The sequence below is a fragment of the Saccopteryx bilineata genome, chromosome 10, assembly GCF_036850765.1.
Source record: "Saccopteryx bilineata isolate mSacBil1 chromosome 10, mSacBil1_pri_phased_curated, whole genome shotgun sequence".
Taxonomy (NCBI): Eukaryota; Metazoa; Chordata; class Mammalia; order Chiroptera; family Emballonuridae; genus Saccopteryx; species Saccopteryx bilineata.
In genome coordinates this window covers 47,822,249-47,841,847 of record NC_089499.1, presented here as the reverse complement: position 1 = coordinate 47,841,847, position 19,599 = coordinate 47,822,249, and the positions used below count along the sequence as shown (strand labels likewise).

The 19,599-nt window shown below is 44.4% G+C and overlaps 1 protein-coding gene across 1 annotated transcript in view; it reads left to right on the top strand.

Moving 5' to 3' along the window:
• Positions 1-19,599, top strand: part of MKRN2 (makorin ring finger protein 2) — a 66,007-nt gene that overhangs the window by 44,780 nt on the left and 1,628 nt on the right. Inside the window, exons 2-7 of the mRNA XM_066245387.1 lie at positions 1,418-1,546; positions 3,778-3,959; positions 5,495-5,796; positions 7,394-7,608; positions 8,177-8,287; positions 19,433-19,577. Of these exons, the coding sequence (XP_066101484.1) occupies positions 1,418-1,546; positions 3,778-3,959; positions 5,495-5,796; positions 7,394-7,608; positions 8,177-8,287; positions 19,433-19,577 (1,084 nt within the window). The remainder of the gene's footprint in view (positions 1-1,417; positions 1,547-3,777; positions 3,960-5,494; positions 5,797-7,393; positions 7,609-8,176; positions 8,288-19,432; positions 19,578-19,599) is intronic.

Sequence of the window (19,599 nt, the reverse complement as noted above, 5' to 3'; positions counted from 1 at the left end):
CCCACATGTGCACCAACTGGGATCCACTTGGAAACCCCCTTGCCATCCCTCCCGCTGCTGGTCTGCGGTGATACTCAAACCAACTCAGCTATTTTTAGCGTCTGAGGCCAACACTTAAACCAATCAAATCATTGGCTATGAGAGGGGAAGAGGGAGAGAAGGGGGAGAGAAGCAGGTGTTTGCTTCTCTTAGGTGCCCTGACCGGGAATCAAACGTGGGACGTTTATATGCCGGGCCAGTGCTCTATATACTGAGCAAACTGGCCAGGGCCAGGAACATTCTTGTATATACGTTTTAGTGCTATACTATTGTATTTGATCCTCACCACAACCCACTGAAGTAGGTAGTGTGATTTTCGTTTTGTAGATATGGATATGGAGGCCCAGGGAAGTGGTAGGTCTCAATCTTGGGCTCAGATCTCTTTGACTCCATTATAGTCACACCCTGTAATCTCCATGAGAAACAGGGAGCAATTTTTCAGAGATTTTTCTTAATTATGAGAACACATTTTACACATGTAACATCTCAAATCAAGAGGCTATATATCATTTTTTTTTAAGTGAGAGGAGGGGAGGCGGAGACCACGATCTACCTGCCAAGCCCACTAGGGGTGATGCTCTGCCCTTCCTGGGCCCTTGCTCTGTTGCAACTGGAGCCATTTTTTAGCACCTGAAGTGGAGGCCATGGAACCATCTCATTCCAATCGAGCCATGGCTGCGGGAGGGGAGGAGAAGAGAGAGAAGCAAAAGGAGGAGGGGTGGAGAAGCAGACTGGTGTTTCTCCTGTGTGCCCTGACTGGGAATTAAACATGGGACATCCACACGCTGGGCTGACGTTACACCACTGAACCGACCGGCCAGGACCAAGAAGCTATTTCTTAAAATAGAAATTTATGGGATCAGCCTGACCAGGTGGTGGTACAGTGGATAGAGCATCAGACTGGGACACAGAGGACCCAGGTTCAAAACCCTGAGGTTGCTGGTTTGAGCCCAAAGGTCACTGGCTTGAAGCCCAAGGTCACTGGCTTGAGCAAGGGGTCACTCATAGTGCTGTATCCCCCCAGTCAGGGCACATATGAGAAAGCAATCAATGAATGACGAAGGTGCCACAACAAAGAATTGATGCTTCTCATCTCTTCTTCCTATCTGTTCCTCTCTCTTGTCTCTCTCTCTCTCTCTCTCTTCTCTGTTTTTCTCACTTAAAAAAAAATTGGGGGGATCATTTTCTGAAGAAACTCTCATTGAATTAGTTGTGTGTCTAAAATTATTATGTCTTAGAATCAAGGAAGTATAGCTCCATTGCCAAATAGAGCTTTGATATATGCATAATAGATATTTGTATACTAGGTTCAAAAATATGGTGATTCTATACAGCAAAATATACTTCTAAAAGTTTATGCCTCTGCTTGTCTCTTCAGGTATTTTATGCATGGTGTGTGTCGGGAAGGAAATCAGTGCCTGTTCTCACATGACTTGGCTAACAGCAAGCCATCCACCATCTGCAAGTACTATCAGAAGGGCTACTGTGCATATGGAGCTCGTTGCAGGCAAGAACCCCCACCACTTCCCCCTGCTGTTACACTGAGCTGAATAGGGGTTCAGATCCATCATATGGAGCATGGGTCTTGATGAGGCGAAATTTTAAATTTAAAAGTAATATAATATTACAAACAGTATGGCAGATAATTTTGAAACCTCAATTTCAGTACCCAAAAACTAATTTTTCATAGTCACTTTTCTGACCTTATTCTTTTTTTTTTTTTTTTTTTTGTATTTTTCTGAAGTTGGAAACGGGGAGGCAGTCAGACAGACTCCTGCATGCGCCCGACCAGGATCCACCCGGCACACCCACCAGGGGGCGATGCTCTGCCCATCTGGGGCGTCGCGCCCTGTTGCAACCAGAGCCATTCTAGCGCCTGAGGCAGAGGCCACAGAGCCATCCTCAGTGCCCAGGCCGACTTTGCTCCAATGGATCCTTGGTTGCGGGAGGGGAAGAGAGAGACAGAGAAGAAGGAGAGGGGGAGGGGTGGAGAAGCAGATGGGCGCTTCTCCTGTGTGCCTTGGCCGGGAATCGAACCTGGGACTCCTGAACGCCAGGCCAACGCTCTACCACTGAGCCAACCGACCAGGCCTCTGACCTTATTCTTATGCGTCTCTAGTTATAAAATTGCCCACAATATATATAGTGTGTCTATAAAGTCATGGTGCACTTTTGACCGGTCATAGGAAAGCAACAAAAGACTATAGAAATGTGAAATCTGCACCAAATAAAAGGAAAACTCTCCCAGTTTCATAGCTATTCAGTGCAGTTCGATGTGGGCTCATGCACAGATTTTTTAGGGTCCTTAGGTAGCTATCCCATATAGCCTCTACAGACTCGTCACTGACTGATGGCCTACCAGAACAGGGTTTCTCCACCAAACTGCCGGTTTCCTTCAACTGCTTATCCCACTGAGTAATGTTATTCCTATGTGGTGGTGCTTCGTTATAAACGTGCCGATATTCACGTTGCACTTTGGTCACGGATTCGAATTTAGCAAGCCACAGAACTTTCCTCTGTACCGTCCACATCTCGACTGGCATGGCCGTGGGTTGCTCCGCTGTATACACGGTGTTACGTCATCATCTGCGCATGCACACATGCTGCCACATCATCCTACAGAAACTGGGAGGGTTTTCCTTTTATTTGATGCAGATTTCACATTTCTTTCGTCTTTTGTTACTTTTCTGTGACTGGTCAAAAATGCACCATGACTTTACGGACACACTGTATATAAGATTTTGTATCTTGCTTTTTTCTCCACTTAACATGCCGTAAGCTTTTTTTCTGTGCTGCTACTTTATCTCCTAACTGTAGTTTTATAATGTTTCATAATGTTAACAGACCATCATTTTATTAACTTTGCCTTGATTAGAAATTTAAGTGGCTTCCAGTTTTGCTCTGTGTACCCTGCAGTGAGCATTTTTTTTTTTTTTTAAATTTTATTTTATTTATTCATTTTAGAGAGGAGAGAGAGAGAGAGAGAGAGAGGAGAGAGAGACGGGGGAGGAGCTAGAAGCATCAACTCCCATATGTGCCTTGACCAGGCAAGCCCAGGGTTTTGAACCGGCGACCTCAGCATTTCCAGGTCGACGCTTTATCCACTGCGCCACCACAGGCCAGGCCAGTGAGCATTTTTATGCAGAGTGTTCCTTTTTACCGCTGATACCTGTAGGCAACTTTATAACTTCTAAACAGGGAAATATTGCCAAAACCTGTACCTGTCCTTTTGTAGTAAAGAGCTGTGTCGTCCTTTCCTGGGTGCAGAGCTCCCTTCAGTCCTTCCTCTGGCTGCCTAGGGGACAGTGGGAGTTGGCACACCTTGCCCTCCTGCTGCCACTGGGTGCCCCAGAGAGATAGCCCAGGAAAGGCTGGTCTCCAGCTGTTGCATTGGCCATTATTAACATTGTGGGGATTCCTGCCCAAAGGATCACTGAATTGGGTGTCGGGAGATTTTAGTTGAACATCTCTCTGGAATTTTCAGGGTTTCTCTGTGTGGTCTGGGGTGGTATGTCCCATTCAAGTTCTACAAGGACACTGAAGTGGAGGTGATAGACAACAATGTACCTACCACTCATTTGAATTGCCAGGCAGATCTTACTACTTGAAAAGCTTTTTATCAATTAAAATATGGAGAAAATGGTTTCATTCTCCATCTCTGCAAATGGAGAAGTAAGGACAGTCTACATCTGGCCAGTGTGGTGTGTCCATAATGCATCTGCTGTGTGTTTTGTTTAGATACGATCACACGAGGCCCTCTGCTGCAGGTGGTGGTGCTGTGGGCTCCGTGCCCTACAGTGTGCCCTCCCTGGGTTTCCACAGTCCTCACCCTCCTTCCGACCTCACTGCACCTATTGTGAAAACTAACTTACACGAGCCTGGGAAGCCTGAGAAGAGAACATTGGTACTTAGAGACCGAAGTGAGTGAGCAGAATCCTTTTGTTACCTCTTTTTGAAAAGCAATCTGGTCTTGTTCTTCATGTTCCCTTCTGGTCTTCTCTTGACAAGAGGACTGCTAACCTAATTAATACCCCTCCAAGCTGTCTGAATGTAGAGATGTCAGATCTGCCCTGAGAATGGGTTTCATTTGGCTGCAGAGTATTCGGATGACGAATTTGGCCTTTTGCCTAGGACTGGGCTGAGCCCCACCTTTGGCCCAGCAATGTGCAAACACTGACATTTTTGTCAGTGTGTAACTGCTCTCTGCAAAGGGTGGTTGCATAGTTCTGAGAAGCACCAAACTCCATTTCAAAGCTACATATTTTGATAAAGAGTGTGTATCACTGTTTGACCTCTAGGTAAGTTCATAGTCTTATTCTTTTTGGTAATAGAATAACATGTTGGGGTTTGTGGAGTGGTCCATCCCCTGGAACAGGGTTTGGGGAGGAAGGCTATAAACCATAAAAGTTGTTTTTATTGGCTGCCCCTCAGCAGGTGAAGGGATTTCTACTTTTTGTAATTGTTGGGCATAAGATAGGCAGATTCCATCCTGAGCAAACAGGGGTTTGATCCAGTTCAATATGTCTTTTATTTTTTTCTTTTATTTTTTTTTGGTATTTTTTTCTGAAGCTGGAAACGGGGAGAGACAGTCAGACAGACTCCCGCATGTGCCCGACCGGGATCCACCCGGCACACCCACCAGGGGGCGACGCTCTGCCCACCAGGGGGCGATGCTCTGCCCCTCCGGGCTGTCGCTCTGTTGCAACCAGAGCCACTCTAGCGCCTGGGGCAGAGGCCAAGGAGCCATCCCCAGCGCCCGGGCCATCTTTGCTCCAATGGAGCCTTGGCTGCGGGAGGGGAAGAGAGAGACAGAGAGGAAGGAGAGGGGGAGGGGTGGAGAAGCAGATGGGCGCTTCTCCTGTGTGCCCTGGCCGGGAATTGAACCCGGGACTTCTGCATGCCAGGCTGACGTTCTACCACTGAGCCAACTGGCCAGGGCCAATATGTCTTTTCTAAAAACATCAGAAGTGTGTGTGATGGGAAGGGAAGGGAAGGGGTCCAGGTGTGAGAAAGGGGGACCACAGGGCAATTCACCATTGACCTCAGGACCTAGAGACTCACTCCAGATTTTTAGTAATTCTAGTTCACCTTAAAACGATAGGTAACTTGACTGGTATAAAGGAAACCACTATATTCTATTGACCATGTTCTAAGTTCTCTTTGATTTTTATATTTTTATATATACACATTTTGGTGTTAATTGGTCCAAATGTTGACATTTTCATGCTTGCTATTTTTAAATAGCAACTTGAGTGTGTTGTGGGGTTTTTTTGTATATTGTCTGTTTTTACTATTTCCTATGTTCCAAATTATGTTTTTTAGTTTTTTCCTATATTCCCCCAAGAGTGAAATTCCCAAGGTCAGAGTTGCTTAATCTGTTAGGTTTTGACTGGTAGCAGCTCACCAAATGGTTGGGTCAGTTTTCATGTATGTGTGTGCTCTGTTTTGTATTAAGATCTCTCTGGCATGGCTGAAGAAAAGTCTTGTTCAAGTGTGGTGAGTAATCCAGGAGGCAGTGACCCCCAGAATAGCCCAGAGATGAAGCCGCATTCCTACCTAGATGCAATCAGGAGTGGCCTGGATTACTTAGAAGCCAGCAGCTCCTACAGCAGTGAGCAGCAGCTGTGCCCCTATGCCGCCGCCGGGGAGTGCCGATTTGGAGATGCTTGTGTCTACCTGCATGGGGAAATGTGTGAAATCTGTAGGTTACAAGTCCTGCACCCCTTTGACCCTGAGCAAAGGAAAGCTCATGAGAAGGTAAGGTTACAAGCCTTTGTATGAACTTGTTTTAAGAAATTTGAACCTGACCAGGTAATAGTGCAGTGGATAGAGCATCAGACTGGGATGCAGAGGATTCAGGTTTGAAACTCTAAGGTCACTGGCTTGAGTGTGGGATCATAAACATGACCCCATGGTCGCTGGCTTAAGCCCAAAGGTCACTGGCTTGAAGCCCAAGGTTACTGGCTTGAGCAAGGGGTCACTCGCTCTGCTGTAGCCCTCCCCCCCAGTCAAGGCACATTTGAAAGCAATCAATGAACAACTAAGGTGCCGCAACCAAGAATTGATGCTTCTGATCTCTCTCCCTTCCTGTCTGTCTCTCTGTCCTCTCTATCTCTGTCTCTGTCACACACACAAAAAAGAAATTTGAAATATAATAAGTGACAAAATTGTTGATATTTCTGCAAGCATATGTCTGCCAATAATACCTGCATTATGTATCTGGCATACCCTATTTTCAAGTCCTTGTTCCTATTGTCATTTGACAATTCTTGATTATTTAGAATAAAGAAAAAAGGAGAGACAGCAGAAACATAAAGCTATGCAAAGTTCAGAGAATAAATCTAGCTCAGGAGCGCTCTCTCTCTCTCTCTCTCTCACACACACACACACACACACACACACACACTCCTTTCTCTCTAGGCTTACATATCATTGTGGCTGCAATCATCCAGGCTGAGAACTTGAGGAGTCCAAATCATAGAATCTGAGGAGCCAAGTATTGGAAAGGACCTTTCAGGTCATTAGATCCCAGTGTTTAGGAGGCACTGCCTCACTTGGACCAAGACCCTGTGCTTGGTTCAGAGCCCTGATGATGGATAAGAGAGAAGGGGAGAAGCCCTCAGCTACAGTGTAGAACCTGTAAGGGGAGCTCGAGGTATGTGCGTGTTGTCTGCCACCATCCGTTGTCTTCCCTAGGGGATGTTCCAGTGAGTGCAGAGTTAGAGCTTCCCTCTTCGCCCAGGTGCGTGGAGGTCTTTGTGCTGTGCATGTTGATTTATCTCGTGTCTGTGTCCAGCGTGAGCTCCCAAGGGAAAGGCCTAGGTCTCCATACCCTTCATGGACACTAATGCCTGATATCAGTGCTGTATATCACCTGCTTACTGAATAAATCAATTCATTAAATAATTTATTCTCTTGGAAAAGTGGTGCTGTACACCTCTGACTCTGGACTGCCATCCTGGTGTTTCAAGTTAAGGATTATTCGGCATCTCTGGTATCAGTCAGTTAGTTCAATGGGGAAGGCTGGTGCCCAGAGGAACCAGGAGACGAGGGTACTAGTTCTTGTGAACTGTGATCCTACAGTGGTCCTCTAGCCTTTGGGACCTCCATGTCTCAGCTCTAAATTGAAGGTGACCATATCATGCTAGGAAAACCAAGGGGCTGGGCCAGTGATGGCTTGAAATCCTTTTTGTGGTCTGAGAGTTTTGTGTCCTTAATCCAGATTGTGGGGCCCTGCCTAAAGAAGCCACAGTTCGGTTCGTGTCTGTTCCTGATCTGGGTGTGCAGTGTGGCTGTCGGCTACTCCCCAGCAGCCTAGAACTTAAGGTTTCCCTCCTCCCTCTCTGTACTTCAGATCTGCATGTCAACATTCGAACATGAGATGGAAAAGGCCTTTGCCTTCCAGGCAAGTCAGGACAAAGTGTGCAGTATCTGCATGGAAGTGATCCTTGAGAAGGCATCTGCTTCAGAGAGGAGATTTGGGATTCTCTCCAACTGCAATCACACATACTGCTTGTCCTGCATTCGACAGTGGAGGTGTGCCAAGCAGTTTGAGAACCAGATCATTAAGTAAGTACCGCAAGAAGTCTTAGCTATAGAAGCGGGGGAGAAAGTTTGATTTGGGACCTTCTTCCATCCACTCTCACTGAAGTGCTGTCCTCCAGAGGCATTTCAATGCGGAACACAGCTGGTGAGTGCTGGCACTTGGGAGTGTGAACTTGGGCACATCACTACCCTTCCTGAGCCCAAGTGCCTTTTTCTTTAAAATATGGTAACAGTTCCTGCCATGCTTCAGGGTGTCGGAGGGACGCTCAGCAGGGATCGTCTGTGTGAGAAGGTTTGACTCCAGTACTAACAACTGTTTCATTGTGGCTTTGATTTAAATTTCCCTGGTAACTAATGATATGGTACATCTTTTTCTGTATTTTTTGACCATTTTGAAGAAATGCCTACTCAAATACTTTGCCCATTTTAAAATTAAGTGGTCATTTTATTGTTGACAGAAACATTTTTAATAAATATGGTTTGGTTAGGAAACATCTGGAATAGTCATGCATTTGGGCAAGGGGTTTAGTGGTGTAATGTGCACAGGATTTATAACTTAATCTCTTTTATACTAACTTGATTCTTATTTTAGGTCTTGTCCAGAATGCCGTGTGATATCCGAGTTTGTAATTCCAAGTGTGTATTGGGTAGAAGATCAGAATAAAAAGAATGAGTTGATTGAAGCTTTCAAACAGGGAATGGGGTAAGTGCTTTGAGCTTGCACGTGGCCCAGGTGCCTACCTTGGCTCTTACTGGGGTCTTTGCCATCACCTGCAGAGCCTTCCCTTCCCTCCCAAGAATGTGGTCTTGGGGGCCTGAGGCCACTCAGAGTCCGTTCCCTCTCTCAGGCATCATGCTGAGCTTTGAAGATGTAGAGATCCAAAGCAAATGTGCAGTGAACTTGTTAGTTTCTTTTTTCTTTTTCTAAATTTTTTTAAATAGTGAGAGAAAGGGACAGACAGGAAGGGAGAGAGATGGGAAGCATCAGCTCATAGTTGTGGCACCTTAGTTATTCATTGATTGCTTCTCATATGCAGCTTGACTGCGGGGCTCCAGCCAAGCTCGTGACCTCTTGCTCAAGCCAGCAACCTTTGGGCTCAAGCCATCAATCATGGGGTCATGTCTGTGATCCCACGCTCAAGCTGGTGACCCTGTGCTCAAGCCAGCAACCTTGGGGTTTCGAACCTGGGTCCTCAGTGTCCCATGCCGACGGTCTGTCCACTAAACTTGTTAGTTTCTAAGCTAAGCAGTATTCCCTAGAAATCCTGTTTCTGGTGCTGAGGTCAGTTTGTCATCTGTGATCATTTATTCAACAGATAGCAATCAAGGAGCTATATGAATGGCCTTTTCTAGTTTTGGGGGTACAGCATGAAACAAATCAGACAAAATGAAGGAAAAGAGCCCTGGCCGGTTGGCTCAGCGGTAGAGCATCGGCCTGGCATGTGGGGGACCCGGGTTCGATTCCCGGCCAGGGCACATAGGAGAAGCGCCCGATTCCCGGCCAGGGCACATAGGAGAAGCGCCCATTTGCTTCTCCACTCCCCTCCCCACCTTCCTCTCTGTCTCTCTCTTCCCCTCCCGCAGCCAAGGCTCCATGGAGCAAAGATGGCCTGGGCGCTGGGGATGGCTCCTTGGCCTCTGCCCCAGGCGCTGGAGTGGCTCTGGTTGCGGCAGAGTGACCCCCTGGAGGGGGCAGAGCATCGCCCCCTGGTGGGCAGAGCATCGCCCCTAGTGGGCGTGCCGGGTGGATCCCGGTCAGGCGCATGCGGGAGTCTGTCTGACTGTCTCTCCCCATTTCCAGCTTCAGAAAAATACAAAAAAAAAAAAAATGAAGGAAAAGAAATAAGAATGATAAGAAACTAAAAAGAAGGCCCTGGCAGGTTGGCACAGCGGTAGAGTATCAGCTTGGCCTGTGGAAGTCCCGGGTTCGATTTCTAGTCAGAGCACGCAGGAGAAGCACCCATCTGCTTCTCCACCCTTCCCCCTCTCCTTCTTCTCTTTTTCTCTTTCTTCCCCTCCTGCAGCCAAGGCTCCATTGGAGCAAAGTTGGCCCGGGCGCTGAGGATGGCTCTGTGGCCTCCACCTCAGGCGCTAGAATGGTTTCGATTGCAGTAGAGCAACGGTCCAGATGGGCAGAGCACTGCCACCTGGTGGGCATGCCGAGTGGATCCTGGTCGGGCGCATGCGGGAGTCTGACTGACTGCCTCCTCGTTTCTAACTTCAGAAAAATACAAACAAACAAACAAAAAGACAAATAAGGAAAAAATATATTAAATCAGACGAAATGAAGGAAAATAAATAATAAGAAGAAACAAAAAAGATAAATAAGGAAAAAATATATTTAATGTAAGCAAGGCTAAGGAGTGAAATATGGTCACCAGAAATGGGGGACAGGAAAGTAAGGGGGTTGCAGTTTTAGTGTGGGAGATCAGAGAATGCATCAGTGAGGTGACATTTAAGCAAACACCTAGAGGAGATGAGAAAAGCCATAATACAAATGAGAAGAACATTTTAGATGGAATAGTCACGTCTGAGGCTGAAGTGTGTCTGTCTTGTTTGAAGAACAGCAAGAAGTGGCTGAGTAAGAGGAGAAATTGGGGAGAGTACTGGAGCCGAGGGCAAGGGCTCTGGGGCAGGACAAGAGGCAAATTGTGTAGAGCTTTGCAGATCATTGGGTGGGCTAGGCTTTTTATTCAGATGAGACAGGAATTTTGATCAGAGATTATATGATCTGATTGATATTCTGAAAGAATTCCTCTGGCTGATACATTGAGAATATATACTGCTCACAAAAATTAGGGGATATTTCAAAATGAATATGAAGCTATAAAATATCCCCTAATTTTTGTGAGCAGTATATTTGAAAGAGGAGGCTAAGGTGGAAATAAGGAGACTAGTTAGAGTATTGTAATAATCCAGGCAAGATGTAACAGTGGTTTTTGGACCAGGGTAGTAGGTATGGGGATGGTGAGAGGTGTTTGGATTCTGGATATGTTTAGAAGAATTGCTGATGGGTTGGATATGGTGCAGTTGTGAGAGCAAATAGGTGTAGGATTCAAATTTCACTTCCAGCATTAACTACTTTTCATTTTTTTGCTGCACTTCCATCTTTGTGGATTGTTTTCCTTTTTTTCTTTTTTTTCGAAAGAGGGACAGACAAGGAGGGAAAGAGATGAGAAGCATCAACTCATAGTTGCTGCACCTTAGTTGTTCATTGATTGCTTTCTCATATGTGCTTTATCGGGCTTCAGCTGAGCCAGTGACCCCTTACTCAAGCCAGCAACATTGGGGTCATGTTTATGATCCCATACTGAGGCCGGTGACCCTGTGCTCAAGCTGGCAACCTCAGGATTTCAAACCTGGGTCTCTGCATCCCCAATCCAACGCTCTATCCACTCTGCCACCACCTGGTCAGGCTCCTCTTTCAATTAACCTTTTTTTTTATTTTTCTGAAGCTGGAAACAGGGAGGCAGTCAGACAGACTCCTGCATGCGCCCGACCGGAATTCACCTGGCATGCCCACCAGGGGGTGATGCTCTGCCCATCTTGGGGCGTCGCTCTGCCGCAATCAGAGCCATTCTAGCACCTGAGGCAGAGGCCACAGAGCCATCCTCAGCACCCGGGCAAACCTCGCTCCAGTGGAGCCTTGGCTGCTGGAGGGCAAGAGAGAGACAGAGAGGAAGGAGAGGGGGAGGGGTGGAGAAGCAGATGGGCGCTTCTCCTGTGTGCCCTGGCTGGGAATCGAACCCGGGACTCCTGCACACCGACGCTCCACCACTGAGCCAACCGGCCAGGGCCTCAATTATCCATTTTTATAAAATGTCCTGTGGGTTGATCAGTGGGAGACAAGTAGGCAATACAGCTACATTGAATAACAGATGTACAGTGACTTTGGAAGAAAGTCACATGATTGGTCACTGACTATAGCGCACATTTGTTATTTATAGTGATGTGGACTGAGGAGGTAGCAGCAGCGTTTTTACATAATTCCATTACAGTTAATGTATCATGGTAATTGAAATTTGAACTGTGTTGTTAAAGAATGTGGTATTTAGCCAAACCTTGGTGCTACTGTAACAAATTACCACAAACTGGTGGCTTAAAATGATAGAAATTTAGTTTCTTACAGTTCTGAAGGTTGGAATTCCAAAATCAAGGTACGGGCAGGATTGGTTCCTTCTGGAGGCTGAGGGAGCATTGTTCCTTACCTCTATACCAGCCTCTAGAGGCGGTTCTTGGCCTTCCTTGGCAGGGGGCAGCATAACTCCAATCTTTTTATACAGGGAAGGACAAAGTAGGTTCACAGTTGTGAGTAGGTGAAACAGAGTTTATTCTTGTGTTACTTTATATTAATTATTGTATTCTTTTCCATAGAACTGTAAGCCTACTTCAGCCCCACCCTGTATCCTTCCCTGTGTCTTTCTCCCCCTTCTGTCTCTGGTAAGAACAAGTGTGACTGGTTTAGGACCCTCCCGTTTATCCAAAATGATCTCATCTTGAGATCCATAACTTCATTTGCAAAGATCCTTTTTCCAAATAAGTCACATTTACAGGTCCCAGGTCTTAGGATTTATCTTTTTGAGGTCTGCTCTTTGACTCGGTCCTGGTGTCTTAGTCCATTCTGGCTGCTGTAACAAAATATCACAGATTGGGCAGCTTATAAACAACAGAAAATTTCCCCACACACACACAGTTCTGGAGGCTGGGAAGTCCAAGATCAAGGTGCCAGCATGGTTTGAGTCCACTGAGGACCCACTTCCTGCTTTGTAGCTGGTGCCTTCTTACTATGTCCTTACTGTGTGGAAGGTGCAAGGGAGCTCTCTGGTGTCTCTTTTATAAGAACACTAATCCCCTTCCATGAGGGTTCTGCACTCTTGACTTAATCACCTTGTAAAGGACCCACGTCCTTATGCTAGCGTATCAACTTTAGGGTTATACAAACATGCAAACTATAGCACGATAACTGAAATTAAGCATATCAGAACTGTGCAAAGCAAAGGCTGCCTGGTTACCATTTTGATGGATATCTATGCTGTTTCTAGCTCTTGGCTATTCTGAATATTTCTTAGAATTCCATGTTAACTTACAGCTTTTTGGCTTACCTCTTTCCTTTTTTAATGAGTTTTCTTAGAGCTACAATATACTCAATTTTTTCATAGAATTAATATTTGTGCTGTCTTATAGTATGCAATTACCTCATTACCATCTTTTGCACTACAGATATAATACATATACATTATATTTATGTACAATTAGAACCCCACAAGGTAACAATGTAATTTTTAAAATTCCAGCTCTATTGAGGTATAATTGACAAAATTGTAAGCATTTAAAGTATACATCATGGTGATTGGATGGATATATGTTGTAAAAGGATTCCCCCCCATTTAGTTAATCTCACTTTTTTTAAGTGAGAGTATTTGTTCTACTCTGATAGCAAATATCAATTATATATGGTGTTATCAACTATAAGCACCATGTTTTATATTATATTCTTATTCATCTCATAGCTGAAAGCTTATGTTCAAGTCTTGTAGTCAAGTCTTTATTTTTGTGTATGGTGCAAAAGAAGCATCCAATTTCATTTTTTGCATGTGGCTGTCCAGTTTTCTCAACACTATTGAAGAAACTGTTCTTTCCCCACTGTATATTCTTGGCTCCTTTGTCATAGATTAGTTAACCATATATGTGTGAGTTTATTTCTGAGTTCTCTTCTGTTCCATTGATCTGTATGTCTGCTTTTATGCTAGTACTATACCATTTAGATTACCATAGCTTTGTACTATAGCTTGAAATTAGGATGTGCAGCCTCCAGCTTTGTTCTTCCTCAAGATTGTTTTGGCTATTTGGATCTTTGTGGGTCCATACAAATTTTAGGATTGTTTGTTCTGTTTCTGTGAAAAATACCATTGGAATTTTATTTTTTATTTTATTTTTTTGCATTTTTCCGAAGTTAGAAGTGGGGAGGCAGTCAGACATCCTCCCACATGCTCCCGACTGGGATCCACCCGGCATGCCCACCAGGGGCTGATACTCTGCCCATCTGGGGCATCGCTCTGTTGTGGCCAGAGCCATTCTAGCACCTGAGGCGGAGGCCATGGAGCCATCCTCAGTGCCTAGGCCAACTTTGCTCCAATGGAGCCTTGGCTACGGGAGGGGAAGAGATAGAGAGGAAAGAGAGGGGGAAGGGTAGAGAAGCAAATGGGTGCTTCTCCTGTGTGCCCTGACTGGGAATTGAACCTGAGACTTCCATATGCCGGGCCAATGCTCTATGGCTGAGCCAACCGACCAGGGCCCCTTTGGAATTTTAATAGGAATTTTACTGAATCTATAAAACCTAACAAATAGAGATTGCTTTGAGTAGTATGAACATTTTAACAATGTCTTCTAAAGCATGATCACCTGGTATCTTTCCATTTATTTGGGTCTTTATTTCGGTGTCTTAATAGTTTTCAGTGTACAAGTCTGTCACCTCAGCTAAATTTATTTCTAGATATTTTCTTCTTTTTGATGCCATTTATAAATAGAATTTTCTTAATTTCTCTCTTAGATAGTTCATGTTACTATATAGCAAGACAACTGATATTTGTATGTTGTATATACCCTGCAACTTTACTGTTGTAATGAATGAGTATAATATTTTATATACATTAGAACCCTGCAAGGTACTGATATGCCTTTTTGCCTTTAACTAATGTATATGTTCCCTGGCCTGTGGTGGTGCAGTGGGTAAAGCATCGACATGGAATGCTCAGGTCACTGGTTCAAAACCCCAGGCTTGTCTGGTCAAGGCACATGTGAGAAGCAGCTACTATGAGTTGATGCTTCCCTCCTTTTCCCCCTTTCTGTTTCTCTCTCTCCTCTCAAAACAAATAAAAATACCAATTTAAAAATATGTATGTTCTTTTAAAGAGGAAAAATAGTTGTTTATCCCTAGGGCATTGGAAATATTAACTATCTTTCTTTGGTATATAATTCCTTCCAAGTGATACAATTTCCCTTCAGCCTCAAGAACTGCTTTGAGCATTTGATTGATCTGCTGATGATGAATTCTTTTTTGTTTATCAGAAATAGCTTCTTTTCACCCTGATCTGTGGTAGCACAGTGGATAAAGCATGGACCTGGAACACTGAGGTCACTGATTTGAAACCTCGAGCTTGCCCGGTCAAGTCACATACGAGAAGCATTTATGAGTTAGTGCTTTCCACCCCTCTGCCCCCTGCCTTTCTCTCTCTGTCCACTCCTGTAATCAGTAAATACTCTCTTTTGAAAAAAGAGCTTCTTTTCATTCTTAAAGGATATTTTCAAAAAATACATAGGGTGGGCAAAAGTAGGTTTACAGTTGTGAGTACACAAATGTTTGTTCTTGTATTAAGTATTGTATTTTCCACATGAATAACTATAAACCTACTTACCCCACTCTTTTTTGATCTGATTGGTCTGCCTTCTCTTTCAGTGAATAGAGTTCTAGTTTAATAGCTTGTTTCTTGCTTTTCTTTTAGCACTTTGCAGTTGTTCCGTTAGTCAGGCCTTTACCAGCCTCTCCCTGTACTCCCTCCCCAGCCTCTAGCAACCACTCTTCTCCTCTGTTTCTGTGAATTTGACTTTTGTTTTTAAAGATTCCACATATAAGTAGTACCGTACAGTACAGGGGTCCCCAAACTACGGCCCGTGGGCCACATGCAGCCCCCTGAGGCCATTTATCCAGCCCCTGCCGCACTTCTGGAAGGGGCACCTCTTTCATTGGTGGTCAGTGAGAGGAGCATAGTTCCCATTGGAATACTGGTCAGTTTGTTGATTTAAATTTACTTGTTCTTTATTTTAAATATTGTATTTGTTCCCATTTTGGTTTTTTTACTTTAAAATAAGATATGTGCAGTGTGCATAGGGATTTGTTCATAGTTTTTTTTATAGGCCGGCCCTCCAACGGTCTGAGGGACAGTGAACTGGCCCCCTGTGTAAAAAGTTTGGGGACCCCTGGTACAGTATTTGTCTTTCTCTCTTATTCCACTTAGCATAATACTCTCAAGGTCCATCCATCTTGTCACAAAATGACAGGATTTCATTTTTTTCTCATGGTTGAATAACATTTCATTGTATATTTATTTCTGTATCTTGATTATTGTGAACAATGCTGCAGAGAACACTGTGGTGCAGATATCTAATGGGTGTGAAGTGATAACTCATTGTGATTTTGATTTGTATTTTCCTGATTAGGGATGCGGATGGAGTACCTTTTCATGTACCTGTTGGCCATTCATATGTCTTTGGGGAAAATGTCTGTTAACGTCCTCTGCCCATCTTTAAATAGATGGTTCTTGTTGTTGCTGCTGAGTTGTATGAGTTCTTTATATGTATATTCTGTATATTAACCCCTTATTAGATATATAATTTGCAAATATTTTGTCCCATTCAGTAGGCTGTCTTTTCATTTTGCTGATGGTTTCCTTAGCTGTGCAGAAGCTTTTAGTTTGTGTTAGTCCCACTTGTTCTTTTGCCTTGTTGCCTTTGCTTTAGGTGTTAAATCCAAAAAGATTATTGGGAAGACCAGTGTCTAGGAGCTTAATAGTTATTGGTAATTCAGATTGTAATTATGTTGTTTTTTTCTGGGGTTGCTTTTAATATTTTCTCTTGGGTTGCAGTAGTTATGGATTCTGCCCAGGGCTGGTTTTCTTCATACTATGCTGCTCAATGTTCAAATCTGTAAGTTTGTCATTCACCAAATTTGGGGAAATTTTGATTATTGAATATTTTCTCTACCTCCTGGGACTTTTGGATATTGTTCAACAAGTCTCAGGCTTTTTGTTTTTTTGTTTTTCATCCCTCTGTGTTCATCATTTTGAATACATTTCTAGTAGCTGCTTTGAAACCCTTGTCATCCTGAAGTTGGTCTCTGGATTCTTTGCCTGTTAAGTCATTTGGATTGTAGCATAGTTATTGTTAGGTTGTTACGTTCTATGAAGTATTTTATAATGATGTAGAAAACAGCTGTAAAGTGTTGATGTTTTTGTCTTACTAGGCAGGTAAATCGTTCAGACTCAAACTCTTGGGCAGCAGATGAAAACTCAGTTCTTTTATCCTAGCTGAGTTGCCTTCAGCCTGAAGCATTGATGCATTATGGGTCAGAGACCTGGGTAGAGCTTCTGTACAGAATTTGGAGCACTGCTTCTCAGGCCCTTTTCTTTGTGGGATTGCTTCCTCACTTTCCAGTGGCTGATTTCTTCCAGCTTTGTCTTTTGGTTTTTCAGGCCAGAAAGACTGTGTTTTTCTATGGCAGTTTCAGCCACCCTGGATAGACACACCCAATTTTGCCTTGCTCTTGGCCGAAACCTTTTTTTTCCCGTGGGACAGAGACAAGAACATTGAGTTGTTCCTGTGTGTGCCCTCACCATTGATTGAACTGGCATCCTCTGCACTTTGGGATGAAGCTCCAACCGAGCTATCCAGCCAGGGTTTAGTTTTTATTTATTGATTTTTTTAGAGATAGAGGGGAGGGAGAAAGGAAGCATTCATTTTTGTTCTACTCAGTCATTCATTGATTGGTTGTTTCCAGTGTATACCCTGACTAGGGATCGAACTTGCAACTTTTTCATTTTGGGAAGATGCTGTAAAGACTGAGCTAACTGGCCAGGGCCAGAAAACTATTTTTTCTATAAAGATAACTTACCTCTTTGCCATTCCATTCTTGCAAGTGTCTGATCTCTTGAAGAATCCTGCTGTTTTTCATTCTCTAGTGCCTTCAAGGCTTTTAAAAATGTTTGTATTTTTGGTAATTTGCAGGAGGGTCAGGTCTAAGAGGAGCTTATTAAAAGCAGAACTGTTACTTTTTTTAATGGTTCCTTTAAGTTGCATTTTAATGACTAAACGTTTGGTATTTTTTCTCATGTGATGTTATCATCTGTCCACCAGAGGGCAGGAATGGCAAGGCAGAGGGGTTTGCTGTGGGAAGGAGCTCTGCTGGGGTAGTCCAAAAATTCTCCTGTTGTTTAGATCTTTCCTGGCTGTAGTGTCCATTAATGATGGAGTTTTTATGCGTTCCGCATTTACTGAACACCCACTAAAGGCCAGGCACCTTCAAGCTAAGTGCCAACGGGGGCTAGAGATTAGTAAAAATAATTTCATGGGGAAATTGCAAAAGGGCAATTATGTTACAGGTTTTCTAGTGACAATTTTTTTTTTTTTTTTTACAGAGACAGAGAGAGAGAGAGGGATAGACAGGGACAGACAGACAGGAACGGAGAGAGATGAGAAGCATCAATCATTAGTTTTTCATTGAGTGTTGCAACAATTGAGTTGTTCATTGATTGCTTTCTCATATGTGCCTTGACCGCGGGCCTTCAGCAGACCGAGTAACCCCTTGCTTGAGCCAGCGACCTTGGACTCAAGCTGGTGAGCTTTTGCTCAAACCAGATGAGCCCGCGCTCAAGCTGGCAACCTCGGGGTCTTGAACCTGGGTCTTCCGCATCCCAGTTCGATGCTCTATCCACTGCGCCACCGCCTGGTCAGGCTAGTGACAAATTCTTCATGGGAGGCCAAGCCAGATGTCACAACAGAGAACACACTTGGATCCACCTGAGTGGGAGTGTCAGGGAAAACAGTGAAAGTATGAATAGCCTCTTGATGTGTGTTGGGGGCTGGGTGCGGGTGCAGGATGGTATGAATTTTGTTGTTTGTGGAGCAGTGGGAGTAGTCACTGAGGTTGAAAGAGGGATGTAGAAGGATGTGGTAGGGACAGACCAATCAAGTCTGGGGGCAAAATAGGTGATTCAGTGTTTGGAGATGCTCTCTGTGTTAGTGTGAAGAGGATGGCGTTACTAAGGGCTTCAACAGTGTGAGAACTGAAAGGACAGGTCGGTTTGGGAGGTGCTCTGCCAGCAGAAGTAACAGTTGGGAGAGTGAACGGGAGGCTTTTGTCCTTGGTGACCAGATAAGGCTGAGGAAGAAAATTATATTTGGGGTGGAGACTAGAGAATAATTGTTTGAATCAGATGAGTTTATTAAAGCCTGTGTCCAACAGACTAGTAAGAACACATTGTTTGAGCAGTCATCTGAAGATCTGCTCAGAACCTTAGAAGCAAGGGTACCATGGGAGGTGTCTGGTTCACACCTCTGCTAATCCACCCGCCAGCCGTCTATGCTGGAATCATATCTGGTGGGAGTGGTCTCGATTTGGTTGTGATTTTCTTCAGGAGCAGGGGTTCTTAGCAGAGGAGTCTGTGGGTGCAATTCATAGAGGAAAATCTTTAAACTTTTTGATGCCTGTATTTTGTAGACTTGTATTTTGTGCATTTAAATACTCTGTTCTGAGAAAGAGTTTATAGCATCTAGTTAAAGAATTCCTGTTTCAGAGGGTGGAGGACCAAGGAAAACTGGAATGAGACCTGTTAACTTAGGCAACTGCTAAAATTCACTACTTTCCCTGTGATGCCTAAGTCAAGGCTTTCTGTGGTCACCTTGACATCATTGCTGACCCAGAGGGAAACTTCCTTGGGTGGAGTGCCTATTGTGGACTGAGTAGGAACTGGGGCAAAGAGCCCAGGTTCATTACCTTGGAGCCCATGACAGTTGGCCCAGAAGCAAGAATGATCAAGCCCACATTCCCTGTGGCCTTTTTGGAGTAGTGGAGGCTCAAAACTGCAGTGCAGGTTAAGTTCTGTGTGAGGCCGTATGTCACAGTGGGAATACTACCCAGGTAGGAATTCAGCGTCCCAATCTTTGAGCTTTAGCTTCTCGAACAACATGAAGTTGACCCAGTGCTGGCATCATAGGCAGGAATGGAGGAAGGCAGTGGTTCATCTGGACCCTAGATTTCTCCCACCATCTTGATTTTTTTCTTTCTACTTTTCAGAAAAAAAGCTTGTAAGTACTTTGAACAAGGCAAGGGGACCTGCCCATTTGGAAGCAAATGTCTTTACCGCCACGCGTACCCTGATGGGCGGCTAGCAGAGCCCGAGAAACCTCGAAAACAGCTCAGTTCTGAAGGCACCGTAAGGGTAAGTACTTTGCTGTCTCTAG